Genomic DNA, 18,322 nt, shown 5'->3' with positions numbered 1-18,322 from the left:
GTACACAATCTGCAAGTAGACGCATGCAAACTCAAGCACAACAATGCAAACAGTTGCACCATCCACGGCAAATACGCGCTTCGGCGTCAAGCTTGCAAACCTACAATGTCTAAGTTAGTTAAAATTACTGCATTCGTCCAGAAATGTAAGTATAGACCTAGCAGCTTGCCATTTAATCAAATTCCGTTTTACAACGCGCTATTTTTGAAATAATCGAAAAGCCTTAGTGGTCTGCATGCATTGTATTGTAATTACTCACCTACAGGCCTTCGCAATCTAGGAAACTCTGTGAAAGTAAGTACCTACCAACACAGTTCTTGAATTACACACTTTGTCAGATTGGCACTGTTTTGGAATTTCGATACCGTGTCTGAAGTTGACCGTACGTTGCCTAGTAGAGAAAGGACGGCAAAGATCCGCCTACGCGTGCAACACGGGCTCTAGATAGAGTTCGATTGCGGTGATCGCTAGTAAAATGCTTGATCAAATTTTCAGAAAGGGAGCATCTGTCTTAACTCACAAAAAACAATAACAAAGAAACAGATAAACGCCCAGACCGCATGGTTTCCGACATTTCAGGATGGCGCAAGCTAGTGCTTCGGTGATGTAAATTACAGTGGGCGGATTGGGGAGTGTAGTTACCGTGATCAGCGCATGCACTCTAGCACCGCAACCCTATTTTCATCTGGGCATTGACTAGCTGTAGCTAGACAGAACAACACAGGGAATGTGACACAAAATCCACATGTGTTTTGGTGTATGTTTTTATGAGGATTTTTGTGGGAAACGAAGCAAACCCATGTGTGGGTTTGCGAAACAAATACCCACAGAAACTTTACAAAGAACCCGCAAAAAACGACAGAGACCCACGTAAAACAGTAATCAACATACCACAACCCTCCATAACTCACCTTGAGGATTTTTGTAACATTAAGAAAACCCATACATTAATCTGCAAAACCCTCTATGGGAACGCTTTTAATTAGAGGCACCTGCCATTTTGATTTTTGTCGATTTTGCTATATATATATGGACTTTTTGATTAAATTCAATCGTCTTTATGAAATAATACTTTCTCAACAATTTACACTTTGGCACTTCAAACTACGTAGCTAGTCTAATTATATCTAAAAGTACCTAGCAACTTCTATGTTATCGCTAGAGAGCAGTCTTTTGTCTCCATTAAAAGCGACCCACTTCCTGGCTACTAGCTCGTGTGCCAACTCTACAACGAGCCAGTTTTTGTCTTTGCCCGAGTAGTGTTGCACACCAAAAAGCTTTGCCATCGGTTTTAAATGCTTTTTAAGAAGTGCCATTGAAATGTTTGGCAGCTTCAGTACGACTGCTACAACAGCATTGCTGCTTCTCTACGATAACTCGTGATCTGCCAAAGCATACAATTAAGGGGTTAATAACATCCCGGATAAATTTACTTTCACCATTGTTCAATCTCCGTATCAAGAGCCGTATCGTTAGCGTTTGCCTCGTGATGTTCACGACTGCAGCTGGCTGAAGCGACACCTACGTTCTCCAGTGAGAGTCGTGTCGCTCTTTCTATGCGACCAAACTGCCAATGAGAGGCAGCTTCGGTGCCTACGAGAGATGCGCACGCTGCTGCAGCTGGTCTTTTCCGGGAAGCGAGAAATGGAAACGGAGCTGTGGTTATTGGTGTCGAAAGTGCGCTATGGAGATCGAGTTGTGGATTGCAGTCTTCATCTTGAAATTCGATTTCACGTGCCGACACATCGGCGTATGCAGTTGCGTTGTGTTCGTCGAAGCAGATGTTTCTTTCAGTCAGAGTCTTGGGCTTGGTTGCAGTTGCAGAGGGCTCCTCGGCTTCCTGCAAAAAACACAAAGATGTTCGGTGAGTTTAGGGTTTGAAAACAGCTACACGAGTAGCTAGAATACCTTTGGACGAATGGAAAGACTTTGTGATTCGTCTTCTGTGTTCCCTCGTACTGTCCATTAGATGACTACGGATTCCAGCTCCCACAGATCAGAAGCTGTTGACGTATTAGTAATTTGTACGTTGTATTATATACCTTTTGGTATTACCTTTCTCGAATCCAATCCGTGGCATAGAACACTTTGGCAGGAGGTCTCGAACAGCTTCGTCTAGTCTAGTCTGATCAACATCTAAATTTTTGAAGTTCTTGGCAGAATTGAAGAATTCTCTTGTAGTTTTGTTATGAGCCGTTTTACTGTATTTACAAAGATGCATGTTAGTGTTTGTTCAACAGACTGATTAGTGTGACATTCTTACCATGCATGTACTGTGTGCATCCATGGATGATTTGCTTTCAAAAAGGCTTGTCCTGCTTGAGAGATATTCCCAGCTGGTGTCAAGTGTACATTTATGATAGCAGCTGGAACATCTTTGGTCATAGTGCTCAGGTTGTGCTGTGGTGTACTGTATGGGTAGATCAAAGCCAATGTAGACTTCTTATCCTTACCAGAATTGACATTACAGATTGGACATTGTCTTTGTTGACTTGAGATTTGTCTATATTTGTAGCTTTGTGATGTGCAAAACTGATGGGTAATCTCATCAAGCAGATAGTGCATTGTAATTTTATCTGGTGTCATATGGAATTAGCACTGCTGTAATTATTCTCACCTAAGTGGGGGAAAACAAATTCATTGGTTACAAGGTAAGACTGTTGACTTGGCTGTTATTAACAGGTTGCAGAGGAAAACTTGGAAGAATAAATAAATATTATTGAAGACAGTCGAGTTAGCTTGCCTGGCTTCGATACCTCTCCACACCACCATCACGGTACTTACTTCGTTTCAGTGTGTACGCATGGCGGACACACAAGCGAATATTGATCATCTCGTCCATGGACACAGACGGTACCGTTGGACACGCCCCAGCAGTGTGATACACCACGTGTACCGCTGCCAGGCCATATGCCGTTTAATAGTTGTTAGTGTGATGTTGCGCAAGTCGCTTCCTCTTCAGTTAAATTTGGAATTGCGGTTAGAAGAAGAATAGCTACCGACATGCAAACAGCGCCGCTGCTGTACGCTATCAAAATCTTTTGTCCAATCAATTATCTAGAAGGTGAGCAGGGGCTCTGGCAGTCTGTCTGCTTCAATAGCTCTTGATATCACCTGATAGCTGTGGTGATAAACAGTTTTGTCTATTGACTGGTCTCCTTCTATTCAGTTTATTACAAATCCGAGTCACAGACGGATCGACTGACTCTCAAATTTTAGTTTGAAGAAAGAGATTAGATTAGTCAGTCGTCTGTTTTCTACCATAACGAATTATTTGTCTACTTTCTTGCGTCATGACGATATCGAGGCTGCAAGCGATTCAGTGCTTCTGTCTCGTACTGCTCTGGTGGTGTCCGTCATCGCAGCAGCATACAGCTGATGTAGACCGAGTGGTACCGTATTCAACCCAGGAATGGCCGCCAGCGTCACTCACGTTTGTCTTCGACATAACGGGAAGCATGAACGACGAATTGGAGCAGGTGAAGAAGGGCGCCAATGCTATCTTCCGAGCTATTCTGTCGCAGAGTGATCTACCGGTCCAGGATTTTATTGTCGTTCCATTTCATGATCCAGGTCAGTAGTCTGTAGTTGAGAGATTAGATACAATGGCAAACATTGCCATATCCGTCGAATTTGGTCGCGTGCCGTGGATTTACGATGCGTGCTCTTCTGAGAAATCACACTCTCACACTTAGTTGTCGGGTTGATGGTGTGGCGTCTACTTAACGGGATCAATACTATGTACACCACATGGACGTTGGTCGGTCTTACACTCAGTCTTTTTTACTAGTGGTGAACAAAAAACTGGTGACCGTGACGAGAAGTACGTATCTGTTTAAAAAAGCATTGGACAATATGTACGTGGATGGTGGGGGTGACTGTCCCGAGATGGCCATATCTGGTATTCAGCTTGCTCTGCAAGTGAGTCGACCTTGCTCTTTTCTATTTGTATTCACGGATGCCAGCGCCAAGGATTATAACTTGACGGATACTGTTATCAGTGAGATCCAGTCAACGGGGAGTAGCGTAAGTCTAGAGTGTTGGAGTTGCCTAAATTAAGGCAATAGATTTAATATGTTTGGCAGGTGGTTTTTGTACTGACCGGTGACTGTGGCTATCGCTCTGGTCCCGAGTATGATGCATTCAAGAGAATTGCTACTGCTTCCACAGGAGCAATTTTTCAAGTGAAAAAGAATGCTGTCGACCAAGTGATTAAATATATTGATTTGACTGTGCAAGCACGCGTCGTCAATCTATTCTATGCGAGCGGATTGGAAGCCGGGGAGCGCACATTCTACTTTCCTGTCGATTCGTGTCTTTTGGATTTATTGGTAACAGCCACAGCCAATGGAACTGCTGAAGAAATCGATGCAGTAGAAAATGAAATCAGAATTCATCTTGTGGACCCGGCAACAAAGTCAGACTATCCTTTCGACATCAACGAGAAGGCAGTAAAAGTTATAAAAGTAGACAAACCAGAAGTAGGTCAATGGAAGTTAGAAGTTATGTCACTTCTGCCATATTCTGTGACTGTCAGCGGACGCTCAGTTTGTAATTTCAAAGTGTCGTTTACGTACAAAGGATCTCCAGGATCTTTCTATGTTCGGCCTGTAGTTGGTGGGCAATTTTTTGTATCTCAATAATTGTCACTTGCGGTTTGAATTGTTTATCCGTAGGTCAGTCTGTGAGTATTGTTTTAAACGCTACAGAACCACCGAGTGATGCTACGAATTTGACATGTACTTGTCAGAATGCTCAAGTCACTCATCTTAACTTGATGCATCTGAATGGAAATCGCTTGCAAATACTTCCTGTTGACTGGAATGTCAGCAACTTGTTTAGTGCTCTCGACAAAACGACTTTTATAGCCCCTAAGGATGAGTTTCTGGTTGTAATAGTTGGCTATGATGAACATGGATACCATTTTCAGAGAATTTCATCTACAGTAGTTCCTGGTCAGGCAGGTATATGTCTTACAACGTATCACGTGCACATTACTAACTGTAATGTCTAGATGCTCCTGTTGCGATAAATCCACAGACTGGTGTGATATGGGCTTTTATGGCAGAGCCTCTTGAACTGCTATGTCGTTTTAGCAGTATTGTGTCTGTAACTATAGTTTGGTACAAAAGTGGGCAGCCTTTGGACACAAGCAATGATCGATACGTGTTCTACAATGATGGCCGTTTGGTTATTTTGAATGTAACACGTGCTGATGAGGGCATTTACCATTGTGAGATACAAAGCAGAGAAGGGAATGTGGATGGATTTCCTCTTAATGTTACTATCGCTCGTACGTTATTTGTTTAGACAGATTTTGATTGAATGCTTATGGTTACTGGTTTTTTACAGAAGCACCCGTGGTTATTGATGGACCTGTAAATTTATCAGTGGCTTCTGGACATGATGCGATAATTGTGTGTCAAGTCATTGGGGCTCCTACTCCTACGGTAGAGTGGTTGATCAATGGATCAGTACCTAGATACAACCCACGTGTTGACATAGAAATTTTTGAAACCATTCCATTGTCTATCTATTCAATAATTAATATTCAGCCAGAAGATCAAGCTGATCTCACTTGCCTTTCAAAGAATATTGCTGGGGAAACGCGTGTCACAGCAAAGATTGAAGTCCAAGGTTAGTTGGAGTTTATTGATCTTAATTGTTTACTAAACCTAAACATATTCTTGGATGATGTTGCAAAGCCGGACCAATAATTGTGGTATATCCAAAACAGCTTGTGCGTCATGATGGCGAGAATGCCACGTTTACTTGCAAAGGAGAGGGTCTTCCATCTTCAACCATTGACTGGTATCGAGGCAACACAAGGTTGAGCAGTATCAAGGTGTCAGTTCTCGAAAAGCAACTGACTTTAGTATCAGTGCAAGTCAAAGATCAAGGTGTATACACGTGTGTTGGAACAAATCTGTTGGGCTCTAAGAATGAGACCGTACATCTACAAGTCCATGGTGAGCACTGATATGTTACTTTTACCAGATAAAGGATTACATGGATGTTTTGTGTAGTTGTTCCTCGTATCACAAAGGAACCTGTTGATACCAACGTATTATTTATGCGGACTGTTCTGCTGGAATGTATTGCCATTGGGAATTCTCGTCCAACGATAGTGTGGCTACACAGCGGTGAACCACTCAAACTCGACGGAAGGCGACGGCTGTTAGAGAATAACAATCAAAAGTTGGTCATAACTAACGTCGAACAATCAGACAGTGGGCGCTACACGTGTGTCGCAGAGAATGAAATTGGTCGAGACAGGATATCAGCCTATCTACTTGTGATAGGTATGGAGACATTTCCAATATACATATATGTGTGCCAGCTGTATCGAGTCTATTTTTGTAGTGCCACCAGTCATTACTCCTATGGTGCCTAATGTTTTTGTGTCTTTTGGAAAATGCATTTGGTTGCCATGTGATACAGAAGGTGCCCCTCCACCAAACATTGAATGGTACAGAGACGGTGTCCGTGCCTTTACAAATTTGCCCAAGTACCAAGTGCACGTCAATGGTACTTTACGTATTTGCAATGCTGCTGAGTCTGAGTCAGGCACTTACATGTGTATTGCTCGTAATCGGGGAGGTACAACTAATGCAACAACAGTGTTAGACATACAAGGTTAACACAAGAAGGACTAAGTTGCATGCATTTCAAAATAATAGTGATGTTTGCTGTTGTTGCAGCTTAACCTACTATTAATCCTCGGTTGCCTGATTTGTGGGTGCTTGTTGGAGAAACAGCAACGTTTGAATGCCAAACACCAAAAGCGAATCCGAAACCAGAGATCACTTGGATGAAAGATTTCTCTGAGGTGCTGACTAACAATAGAAAAACTGTGATCTCGAGGGATAAAACAACATTAAGCATTAGAGAGCTAGAGCCATTTGATGAGGGTGAATATGCTTGCAGTGCAAAGAACCTTGTCGGAAGTGACAGCTCAACAGGAGAGCTCCATGTCATTGGTAACATTTATTGACTTAAAAGTTGAAACTTTATTGTAGTTTTCTGTTTGGGTTGTAGTTCCTCCAGATATTCGCTCTCAAAACAATTACATTACTGTACGACAAGGCTTCACAGCAGTTCTCAACTGCTTTGCATCTGGTAATCCAACGCCTACCATAGAATGGTTTCAAGGCTCGGAACAACTAATCAGTGATGGCAGAAAATACAATGTATTGGGACAGGGAACTGGCACTCTTCGAATTATTAATGCTCAGAATGATGATTCAGGACATTATCAGTGTGTTGCAGTCAACCGTGGTGGTGAACGCACAATGAACTTTACTGTTGTTGTGTACTGTGAGTATTGCTGTATTGAAATCATTTGAAACGATAATTGCTCAAGTTCCTTGTATTAGACTCGCCTCTTATTGTTCCTCCGCCTGTCACTCAAGAGGTTCGGTTTGAGGGTCAAGTTGTCTTTCAGTGTGTGGCACGCGGTAATCCACAGCCACAGATTACATAACTGAAGGATGATCAAATACTGTTGGGTGATGATAGAGTTCAAGTATTGGATGGTTCCGTGGTGATCTCCTTAGCTCGGCCAGATGATGCAGGAAGATATACATGTGTAGCTACAAACACAGTTGGTCGCGCAAGAGCGACGGCCACTTTGGATGTGATAGGTGATGCGTATTTGATAGTCACTTTGATGTAGTTGTTCTGATGTATGTGATTTAGTTGCTGCTGTCATTGGAGACACGATAAATGGCACAGCTGTAGTGACTGGCTCTAGAACTCTTTTACCATGTCCAGCCAGTGGTATTCCACCTCCTGTAATTCACTGGGAAAGAAATGGGCGGCGTTTGGACATCAATGGGCGTAAATATCAAGTTTTTTCAAATGGATCTTTGCTAATAAATAACGTTCAAGATGATGACAGTGGCGATTACAAGTGTGTTGCTACAAATCGAGGTGGTGTTGACGCAATAGAAATCTCAATAGACGTTCTTTGTATGTACACTTATTAGTCTTTCACAGTTGCTATTGGTAATACTTGGAAATTTCATACACAGTTCCTCCCTCAATTGATGTTGAATTTACACCTCAGTCAATACTTTCTGGCCGGTGTCTAAAGCTACAGTGTGTTGGCTCTGGTAATCCACTGCCTTTTGTACAGTGGAGCAAAAATGGCATCCAGCTGCAGCGTTCAAGTGATGTGGAGATATCTGACAACGGCACACGACTAACTATATGTTTAGTGAAAGCATCAGATGCTGGATTATACATGTGTATTGTTTCTAATGAAGTCGGCCAAGCCAATGTGTCAGCTAGAGTTGATGTGATTGGTAATAGAGGCATCATGGACGATTATGCATAACCAGTAAAACTAATGTATGTTTCTAGTTTCTTCGATGATTGTTTCTGTATTCGATGTAATTGATGGTATTGTCGGTGCTGATGTCTGGCTGCCATGTGATGCTACTGGAAATCCACGCCCTCGCATAACGTGGTATAAGGACAACAAGTTGATTGATACCGCAGCACTGAAATATCATGTCTACACAAACGGTACTCTTCATGTCAGAAATTTAGAGAGCGTTGATTCAGGTGTTTACAAGTGTGTGGCTACTAATGTCGGCGGAGAAGATACAGTCAAGGTGACTGTAGACGTTCATTGTGAGCACACTCTGCCAGCTGACTTTGTACTTTGTGGGTGACATTGTTGTCTGTCTGTTTGTAGTTGGTCCAACGTTTACTACTACCAGTCTTACGTACAACTTGTTGGTTGATAGTGATGCTGTCTTTATTTGCTCTGTTTCTGCGAATCCATCTCCTGTTGTGACGTGGTACAAGGATGGGTCTCGACTGTACGGCGATATGCGCATTTCTGTCTCATCCGATGGAACGCGACTGACGGTAGCAGATATTCGACCGGAAGATGCTGGTACTTATACGTGTGTAGCAAGCAACTACATCAGTACAGTGAGACATTCGGGCACTCTGAAAGTTATTGGTGTGTACAGTTCTCATCTTAATGTATCAAAGGTTTTTGATACGTCTATGTGTGTTCAGTATATGCTAGAATTTTGTCAACTGTTGATCATGTTGGTGCTGTTCGTCGCCTATCTGTGTGGTTGCCTTGTGCTACTCGTGGAATCCCCACTCCTCGTGTATATTGGGTGAGGCAAGGAGAGGAGATTTCTAATTCCAGTAAGTATGTGACTTTTAACAACGGAACGTTGAGAATAAACAACTTGGAGACAGCAGATGGTGGTTTGTATCGCTGCTTTGCTACAAATGAAGGAGGCATGGACACAAAGAATGTAACACTGGATGAGCAGTGTATGTTATTTGCTTTAGTATCGATTCGTGTGTCTTATTTCTGTGACTGGTGTTTCTATTGTAGACGGTCCATATTTCAACTTGAGTCTAGATGATCAAGAGGTTATGTCTCATAGTGATGCCATCTTTTTATGTGCTGTTGAAGGCAATCCAGTGCCTACTATTACATGGACTAGAGATGGTCAAGTTCTGTCATCTTCGGTAAACAGAATTAGCATCCAATCAGACAACTCCAAACTTGTTGTGCAAGATGCACGTCCATCTGATGCAGCATACTATACTTGCACAGCTCAGAACACAGTCACTAACATGGCTGTTACTCACGTCATGAGAGCATCATCGACAGCAAAACTGGATGTTGTTGGTAAGCCATTTTCTGCATAGTACTGATGTTCATCATAATTCACAAAATGCTAATAATATTAATATTGGCAAGGTGCTACAGGACTGCTTCTAACATGACGTATGCTACACTAGAGAATAATAGATCACCACACTAACAAATCGATTTGCACTGTGCCAGGCCAAGCGGATTTTTTTGCATAGCCACTAGGAAGATACCGTTCGCACGGGCATGCTGGTTGACATGCAACCTGTGAAAGCTGGAATAACTACCTTTTTTGTTTGGTTACTAATTGATTAATTATTACCAAGGCCCCAAGTGAGCAAGGGGTGTTTCTAGTTGTTATAATAAATTATACATCTTTATTACTTAATTAAATGCTAAGCATATGACATCGGTAAAATATCTTTTTACCAATAAAGCTAAGCTGTGGTTTTGCACAGTTAAATTAATACAATTCATATGCAAAAAACTCTTTAAGATAAATTATTGATATCTGGTTTATGTGTTAGCTTGCAGCTGTGATTCTACTCAAACACGTCAAGATGCCAATAAGAAGCGACATGCTGGTAACAAAAAATTACAATTGACTTTCATTTATTAACAGAATTAATTTCTACTTGTACTGTAGTTGTTTTAGTTCAAGTAACTTCTTCCGCCCAAGAAAACGAAGGACAAGTATCATTCAAAGCTAAAGTTAAAAAGGTCTGCCGTGCCAACAATGCCATAGCACGTAAGATAAAGTCTGGAAATTTTGCTTCACTTGCTGTCACCCAGGAAACTCAGCATGGAATTTGCCGATGTCCCGACTTTCAGAAAAAAGTCATGTACAGAGTTGGGGTCAAGGTCAATGGAAAATCCGGGAAAAAATGGCAACTTGAAGTGCCACGAAAGTTTTATGTTACAGAATCAACAGTATGCTAACAGAAAGAATCAGCTGTATTGCTAATGTCAGTGGTCTGGTCTTAATAGTAAAAAAGTATCGGATGCTGGTAACTAACATTCACTGAATAGTATGAAATTATGGGCGCTTCCAAATTCTCTTCAACAAGTAGTATATAAAGTGTTTGTTGACAACAAATTACATCGTCGTGTACAAGCTTTCTAAAGTTTGAATAAAATTCAGTTTACCAACTATCCCTGACACATCAGGAGTTGGTCTTATCTTCTTCATAAAATACTATTCCACAAACTACATAGAGCTGTTACTTTTACTGTGTTTCCCACTTTACCATTCTTCTCTTTTCTAATAGACGAAACCCGCACTAAGACTACTAAACCTCGCATTACACATAACATTGACAGTAATAAATCAATGGTGTATTTCATTGTAGTTTTAGAGTACTATAGCCAACCTATAGTATAGAAGTGTTAGCTAAAATTCTGAGAGCCTCAAACCGACAATGGCAAAATCCCCAGCTTGAAGTGAAGATTGCTCACAATACTGCATATCATAAATCAATCAAAGATGTGCCATAACACTCACCATACCCGTCAGATTACCATCAGCATTATCTGATAATAACATAACAATTTGTGAATTATAACCACGATCTCTGCAGACACTAAAAAGCAGTCATACCCTGCAATAACAAAATTTGTGTTATTATTTTATTTAATGTAATATCCGTCCTATCACAAATCTCATCACATCAATGAAATATCACTCTATTCTTTCTTTCATTCATTCACTCAAAACTAACAAATGGAATCAGTTTTGTTCACATTTGCTTCTTTTTGCAACAAAATATGTGCAATGGAATCGAAGTCTCCAGCACAAAGTGTGACAGGTACAGAATCTACAATAGAGTGAGTTGTTATCAAGCAACAATAGAACAAGTCAGTCAGTCAATAACATACATCAATATCACACACATCAGGTGAACCTGATCCTGACTTCAAAAGACTTCCCATCTCATCGACTTTGTTGTCCGCCACTTCTAACACTAGACTTTTATTCATGTCTGGTGTGTTTCACTCATCCTAACATCACATCACAATTGACACATGTATTTACAAACCTAGAACATCATCAAATGAGCGTAAGACTCATTATCTAAAAGATCAACTTTCGTGCACTGGAGCACAATATGACTCGCTTTTACCTCTGCCATGCAAAAATGGTACTTTTGATTGTGTTTTTTTTTGTTGGATTACAACGAATTTTGATAGAATATTCATCAGAGGTTCTAGCTGCGAAACTAATATTTTTAGAAAGGAAGTTGACAGTAGTTACCTATATGTCAAGCCCTGTGCAAAAATCTATTAACTTCTCGTCATTTCATGCAAGTAAAGAATCCAAAGGTCTATCCACATCTCTTACAGGAGAACATAGTTTTGCCAATTAGTTAGACTTCAAGTAATCGCCATCAACAATTTACTAATTACCTATTTCTACTATGAAAACTTGCTAAGTTTGTTAACGGTGTTTGTACATGTTTGGCTAAATTGAGAAACATCCTTCTTGGATGCTTGGAAACAAACGGTTTTCCTATCTCGTTGGCAGAGCTAGGGCCACTAGCTGTATTGCATGGCAAGAACACAAGATCTGGTGAAACGCTCATTGAAGACGAGCGAATCATGAAATAAAGCGATCTCTTCTCTTCTACGCTCGTTATTACAATTAGTCAGTCAATGTCTGCAAAATGAATAGACAGTCACTGATCGTACATACATACTCTGTGGAATATCCATTTTCTGCAAAACAATCCTTAATGCATTAAGCTAAAATTTTAATTTACAGACAAATGTACACAATCTGCAAGTAGGCGCATGCAAACTCAAGCACAACAATGCAAACAGTTGCACCATCCACGGCAAATGCGCACGTCGGCATCAAGCTTGCAGACCTACAATGTCTAAGTTGGTTAAAATTACTGCATTCGTCCAGAAATGTAAGTATAGACCTAGCAGCTTGCCATTAAATCAAATTCCGTTTTACAACGAGCTATTTTTAAAATAATCGAAGTCTTTTAGTGGTCTGCATGCATTGTATTGTGATTACTCACCTACAGGCCTTCACAATCTAGGAAACTCTGTGAAAGTAAGTACCTACCAACACAGTTCTTGAATTACACACTTTGTCAGATTGGCATTGTTTTGGAATTTCGATACCGTGTCTGAAGTTGACCGTACGTTGCCTAGTAGAGAAAGGACGGCAAAGATCCGCCTACGCGTGCAACCCGGGCTCTAGATAGAGTCCAATTGCGGTGATCGCTAGTCAAATGCTTGATCAGACTTTCAGAAAGGGAGCATCTGTCTTAACTCACAAAAAACAATAACAAAGAAACAGAGAAACGCCCAGACCGCATGGTTTCCGACATCTCAGGATGTCGCAAGCCAGTGCTTGGGTGATGTAAATTTTAGTTGGCGGATTGGGGAGTGTGGTTACCGTGATCATCGCATGCACTCTAGCACCGCAACCCTATTTTCATCTGGGCATTGACTAGCTGTGACTAGAAAGAACAACACAGGGAATGTGACACAAAAACCCACATGCGTTTTTGTGTGTGCTTTCATGAGGATTTCTGTGGGAAACGAGGCAAACCCATGTCTGGGTTTGCAAAACAAATATCCACATGTTTGTTTTCTAGCCCACAGAAACTTTACAAAAACCCGGAAAAACCGACAAAAATCCACGTAAAACCGTAAGAAACCTACTATAACCCACCATAACCCACCTTGAGAGGTTTTGTAAAATTAAGAAAACTCATACATTAACCTGAGAAACCCACTATTGGAACGCTTTCAATTAGAGGCCCTGCCATTTTGATTTCTGTCGATTTTGCTATATATATGGACTTTTTGATCGAATTCAATTGTCTTTATTAGATGTACTTTCGCAAAAATTTACACTTTGGCATTTCAAACTACGTAGATAGTCTAATTATATGTGAAAGTACCTAGCAACTTTTATGTTATCGCTGGAGAGCAGTCTTTTGTCTCCATTGACAGCGACCCACTTCTTGGCTACTAGCTCGTGTGCCACCTCTACAACGAGCCAGTTTTTGTCTTTGCCCGAGTAGCGTTGCACGCCAAAAAGCTTTGCCATCGGTTTTAAATGCTTGCTAAGAAGTGCCATTGAAATGCTTGGCAGCTTCAGTACGGCTGCTACAACAGCATTGCTGCTTCTCTGAGATAAATCGTGATCTGCCAAAGCATACAATTAGGGGGCGTATATTGATAATATCACGGATAAATTTACTTTTACTTTGGTCAATCGTCGTATCAAGAGCCGTATCGTTAGCATTCTCCTCGTGATGTTCTCGACTGCAGCTGGCTGGAGCGAGACCTACGTTCTCCAGTGAGAGTCGTTCCGCTCTTTCTCCGCGACCAAACAGCCAATGGGAGGCAGCTTCGGTGCCTACGAGAGATGCGCACGCTGTTACAGCTGGTACTTTCCGGGAAGCGGGAAATGGAAATGGAGCTGTGGTTATTGGTGTCGAAAGTGCGCTTTGGAGATCGAGTTGTGGATTGCAGTCTTTACATTGGAATTCGATTTAACGTGCCGACACATCGGCACCTGCAGTTCCGTTGTGGTCGTCGAAGCAGATTTTTCTTTCCGTCGGAGTGTTGGACTTTGTTGCAGTTGCAGAGGGCTGTTCGGCTTCCTGCAAAGAACACAAAGATGTTCGGTGAGTTTAGGGTTTGAAACAGCTACACGCTTAGCTAGAATACCTTTGGACGAATGGAAAGACTGGTGATTCGTCTTCTGTGTTCCCTCGTACTGTCCATTAGACGACTACGGATTCCAGCTGCCACAGATCAGAAGCTGTTGACGTATTGGTAATTTGTACGTTGTATTATATAACTTTTTGCATTAACGTTCCCGAATCCAATCTCTGGCATAGAACATTTTGGCAGGAGGTCTCGGACAGCTTCGTCTAGTCTAGTCTGATCACCATCTAAACTTTTGAAGGTCTTGGCAGAATTGAAGAATTCTCTTGTAGTTTTTTTATGAGTCGCTATACTGTATTTGCAAAGATGCATGTTAGTGTTTGTTCGACAGACGAATTAGTGTGACATTCTTACCATGCATGTACTTTGTGTGCATCCATGGAGGATGTGCTTTCAAAAAGGCTTGTCCTGCTTGAGAGACTTCCCCAGCAAGTGTCAAGTGTACATTTATAATAGCAGCTAGAACATCCTCAGTGTTAGTGCTCATTTTGTGCTGTGGTGTACTGTATGAGTAGATCGAAGCCATTGTAGACTTCTTGCTTTCTTCTATAAGTTCGTTTATTCGATGGCAAATTTTGACTTTACTGCCCATCTTTCTTACGCCAATGGTGCTAAGCGTTGACTCATCTGCCATGCTTTGGAGTGCTTCTCCATCAATCTCTTCGTCTGTGACATCCAGTTAGTTAGTAAAGCTTTCATTTTCTACAAACAAGTTTAGCATTGACATACAAATAAAGTTTGCTATAATGTCTTTTGAGCAGCCAATGCTACGCAGGCATTGTGCTGTCTCTTCTACTGTCCAGGTTGTAAAGTCTGAAGATCATTCAGTAAGAATTCGTACATGTACATGTTCATCTTGCAATTGATTCTTATAACTGTGATTGTAGTTGTCTTTTCCAATAACTTGTTCAAGTTTAGATCTACCTCTGCACACTCACTGTTATTTAGTTGGTCAGCTGGACTGGATGTGCGACGAATTTGCTCATGATACAGATCGATCTCTCTTGCAAGATGAACTGTGCTTTGAGTTTCCCGCTTTTGCATTTTACTTTTGGTTTGTCTGTTGCTGATTGGTGGGATTTCTGCTAGGCCAAGCTTGCTGATAGGTCAAAGTTGATAATGGCTAGCTTGGACCTGAACGGGAACCTTAGAGCCAAACTGTGATTGGTGGAATTGAATCCTCATGTTGATTGGTGGAATTTAAATCTTCATGTTGATAGGTGAGATTTGGATCTTCATCTGGTGCATGCTCTTGTCTCGTGTCGGCCTTCTTTAGTAGTCAGCCCTGATTGGTTGTTGTAATATCAGCTGGCAATTTAGAACAAACCTAATAGTTGAATGGGTTGATAAGAGACCCGAGGAAACATACTTTGTCTGAGGGGCTAAGTATGTTTGGCGGTTGCCTGTAGGCTATACACATTGATAGTTTGGAGGCAGATGGTCGTAGTTTTGTTTGATTCAGACTTCATGTGTCTAAAGACATGAGTGCCCATGAAAGGAACCATGACAGTTAGTTTCAGTTGGCACATTGCTCTGTCAGGTGCATTTTGTAACTTGTACATGTCTGCATTGGTTTTAAAGGAACTTCTAGTGCGAAACGTGTTTATAGTGATCAGAGTGTGAGTATGGACCCGATAACTTGTGATTGTGAAGATGCTCTTAAACAGTACTGTCATTGTACATGTTCCATTTGCAACTCTAGACTAGTGTCAAGGACTACTGCACATTAGCATTTATGTAACATTGATCAGGAACATTTGGATGCTAATGCTTGCAGTTCTCTCAACGAAAGTAGTGTACAAGAGCAGGAGATTGCTGTGTCATCTAATGGGAGCATTCCTTATAGTGATGCAAGTGACACTGTTTCCGATATTGATAGTGGTTAAGATAAACATAAAAATCCTGGTAGGCATGAAACACTTCTGGAGCTTTTGAGTTTAAAGGATAAACACGAAGTGTCCAACAAATGTTTTGAAGACATTTTAAAATGGTCCAACAGACAAATACTTGATGAGAGATGTCAACTACCTGAATCGTGGTCTGCTGTATAGAAGGTTTTAGGAGATGCTGGTTGTATTCCACCAAGAGTTTACTACATTTGCCTTCACGAAGATCACCCATGCCACTATGACATTTTGTATAGTGACATTGAATTGTGCAGACACTGCGGTAGACCTGGTTCTGTAAAGTACTACTATTTGAGTTTGATCGGTATATTCAAAGCATGGACTCAACAAAAAGCGATGTGTGAGAAGATGTTGGCACACTGGAAGGAACGTGATCATTGGCTTCATTGTGACAGGAATGAATCAAATAGAGACTTCTGGAGATATCCTTGTAAGAAGGAGGTATGTGATGGAGTGAAGTTTGAAGAGCTTTCATATTTCTGAGATTATGAAAAGGTGTTCGGCAGTGTAGCTCATGTGTTGAAGCATTACTTGTATTTATTGTCTTCTTGTATTCATGTAAGAGTGGCCTTTACCTTTAATTAAGATGTGAGACCATTGGCTGTCAGGGCATATTGTCTGCAGCAGAAATATTGGCATCACCAGTAGACATCACTTCACACTCCAGACATATTTGTTGTCTACTTTGTTACCACTACAACAAAGTAATTTTGTCTACTACAAGAGGTAATTTAAGGAACATAGCAAATATTGATAAAAATGCAGTCGGAAATGATGTGTCAAGTATTGGTATCATCATGCATATCTGTTGCAGGCCATTGGAATGGGTGGCAGCCTTTCAATAAACTATCTCATGGCTGTGATAAAGAACCAATATTTGAGAACTAAGTATCTATACTGAGTATTAATTAATACTATTCAATATTGGTAAAGTGTCAGTGTTAGTGGAATACGTAAGTTGTCTGTGCATTTTCTAATGTCATCTGATTATCTACAAAGTGGTATGGTCGGTTGTGTGTAATCAAGATAACGTGTTCTATGTTGGCATTAATTTTTTTCTAGGCATCATCTCGGTTACTAAAGCTACAATGTCAAAGACAGAGAGAAGCCATACCAGCGAAGTTTATGTTTTTGGCTTCGTATCCACTTAAATACTACCCAAGAAGAGAGCAATATCATTAGATCCATTTCTATCTCCGCTTTGTGATGAGATTTGGTTGGTTTAAATTATGTCTTAAAATATCTGCAAATGGTTGCTGCAGTTACGCTTTGTAATTGTAGGCATCGATGTCCAATATTCCTTATTCTTACCAGGACTTCCAGCAGGACCAGCAAAACTTTGTCACTTGATGCTGTTGTGTACTGGAGATCATGTTGCCCAATGTAAGATCTTAAAGGGAATTTTTTGTGGTCAAAGACCATGTCGATTTTGCAGTATAGGAGATTCTAATTAGTTTTTTATGTGATATAGTCTTAAAACTATTAGACTAGATATTAATTTTTCTTGTTTTAGGAAAGATGCCAATGGGAAGTAGTCACTATTATTATGGCAATTATTGCAAATTGTCTCGTTACCCTGCTGAGAAGAGGCAAATTTGTAAGGAGTTGTTATCATCTCTTGAGAGTGTTGGTCAAGAAGAAAGGCAAACTGTCAGGCAAAGATGTGCAAAGGAGTTGGGTTCTAAAGAAACCACCATTCTTCACCAGCTTTATTACTTGTATGAGTTTGACTTCACAAGAGATTTTGTTATCGATGCTCAACATTGCCTTCTATTGGGTGTTGTTAAACACAACTTTCATTTGATGTTTGATGAAGAGAAAGAAGTTGATCCGATGAATGCAACTAGCGCACAGAAGTTGAAAATTCTGTCTGAGAAATTAGCTTTGCTCCCATGGACTGCTGGTATTGAGGCTTTTCGTTACATTACCAATTATTGTTTATTTGTAATGTCTAATTGATTTTTTGTAATGTTATAGAGATGAAGGCGTCTCGAATACCAGCGAATGTATGCATGCTGGATTTTGGAAGGTGGCAAGCGTGGGAATACCAAAAGCATCAGAGTCTTAAATGTTAATATGTTGTAGCTAAAGA

At 40.8% G+C, this 18,322-nt stretch overlaps 2 protein-coding genes across 2 annotated transcripts; both read left to right on the top strand.

Annotated features, from left to right (window-relative positions):
- Positions 1-3,458: 3,458 nt before the first annotated feature.
- LOC134176339 (hemicentin-1-like) lies at positions 3,459-6,795 on the top strand. The gene is made up of 10 exons (XM_062643010.1): positions 3,459-3,573; positions 3,791-4,026; positions 4,086-4,617; positions 4,677-4,964; positions 5,015-5,293; positions 5,353-5,637; positions 5,706-5,969; positions 6,027-6,302; positions 6,364-6,636; positions 6,702-6,795. Exons 1-10 carry the CDS (start codon positions 3,459-3,461, stop codon positions 6,704-6,706), a joined length of 2,553 nt encoding a protein of 850 aa, XP_062498994.1. The 3' UTR covers positions 6,707-6,795.
- On the top strand, positions 6,723-17,844 carry LOC134176338 (hemicentin-1-like). The gene is made up of 13 exons (XM_062643009.1): positions 6,723-6,980; positions 7,039-7,317; positions 7,377-7,443; positions 7,519-7,643; positions 7,699-7,971; positions 8,034-8,306; positions 8,365-8,637; positions 8,702-8,974; positions 9,034-9,303; positions 9,368-9,667; positions 10,159-10,215; positions 10,278-10,755; positions 17,744-17,844. Exons 1-12 carry the CDS (start codon positions 6,812-6,814, stop codon positions 10,568-10,570), a joined length of 2,652 nt encoding a protein of 883 aa, XP_062498993.1. The 5' UTR covers positions 6,723-6,811; the 3' UTR covers positions 10,571-10,755; positions 17,744-17,844.
- Positions 17,845-18,322: the final 478 nt, after the last annotated feature.

This window comes from Corticium candelabrum, chromosome 2 (assembly GCF_963422355.1).
Source record: "Corticium candelabrum chromosome 2, ooCorCand1.1, whole genome shotgun sequence".
NCBI classification, from domain to species: domain Eukaryota; kingdom Metazoa; phylum Porifera; class Homoscleromorpha; order Homosclerophorida; family Plakinidae; genus Corticium; species Corticium candelabrum.
Note: the sequence above shows the minus strand (reverse complement) of the source record. Positions and strands in the feature narration are given on the sequence as shown.

Excerpts from the sequence above, each read along its gene's own strand:
- LOC134176339 (XM_062643010.1), top strand. The coding sequence starts at position 3,459 with ATGAACGACGAATTGGAGCAGGTGAAGAAGGGCGCCAATGCTATCTTC. Across the intron at positions 4,027-4,085 it reads TCCAGTCAACGGGGAGTAGC|GTGGTTTTTGTACTGACCGG; the intron begins GTAAGTCTAGAG and ends TATGTTTGGCAG. Across the intron at positions 4,965-5,014 it reads AGTAGTTCCTGGTCAGGCAG|ATGCTCCTGTTGCGATAAAT; the intron begins GTATATGTCTTA and ends TGTAATGTCTAG.
- LOC134176338 (XM_062643009.1), top strand. The coding sequence starts at position 6,812 with ATGAAAGATTTCTCTGAGGTGCTGACTAACAATAGAAAAACTGTGATC. Across the intron at positions 8,638-8,701 it reads GGTGACTGTAGACGTTCATT|TTGGTCCAACGTTTACTACT; the intron begins GTGAGCACACTC and ends GTCTGTTTGTAG. Across the intron at positions 10,216-10,277 it reads CAATAAGAAGCGACATGCTG|TTGTTTTAGTTCAAGTAACT; the intron begins GTAACAAAAAAT and ends CTTGTACTGTAG.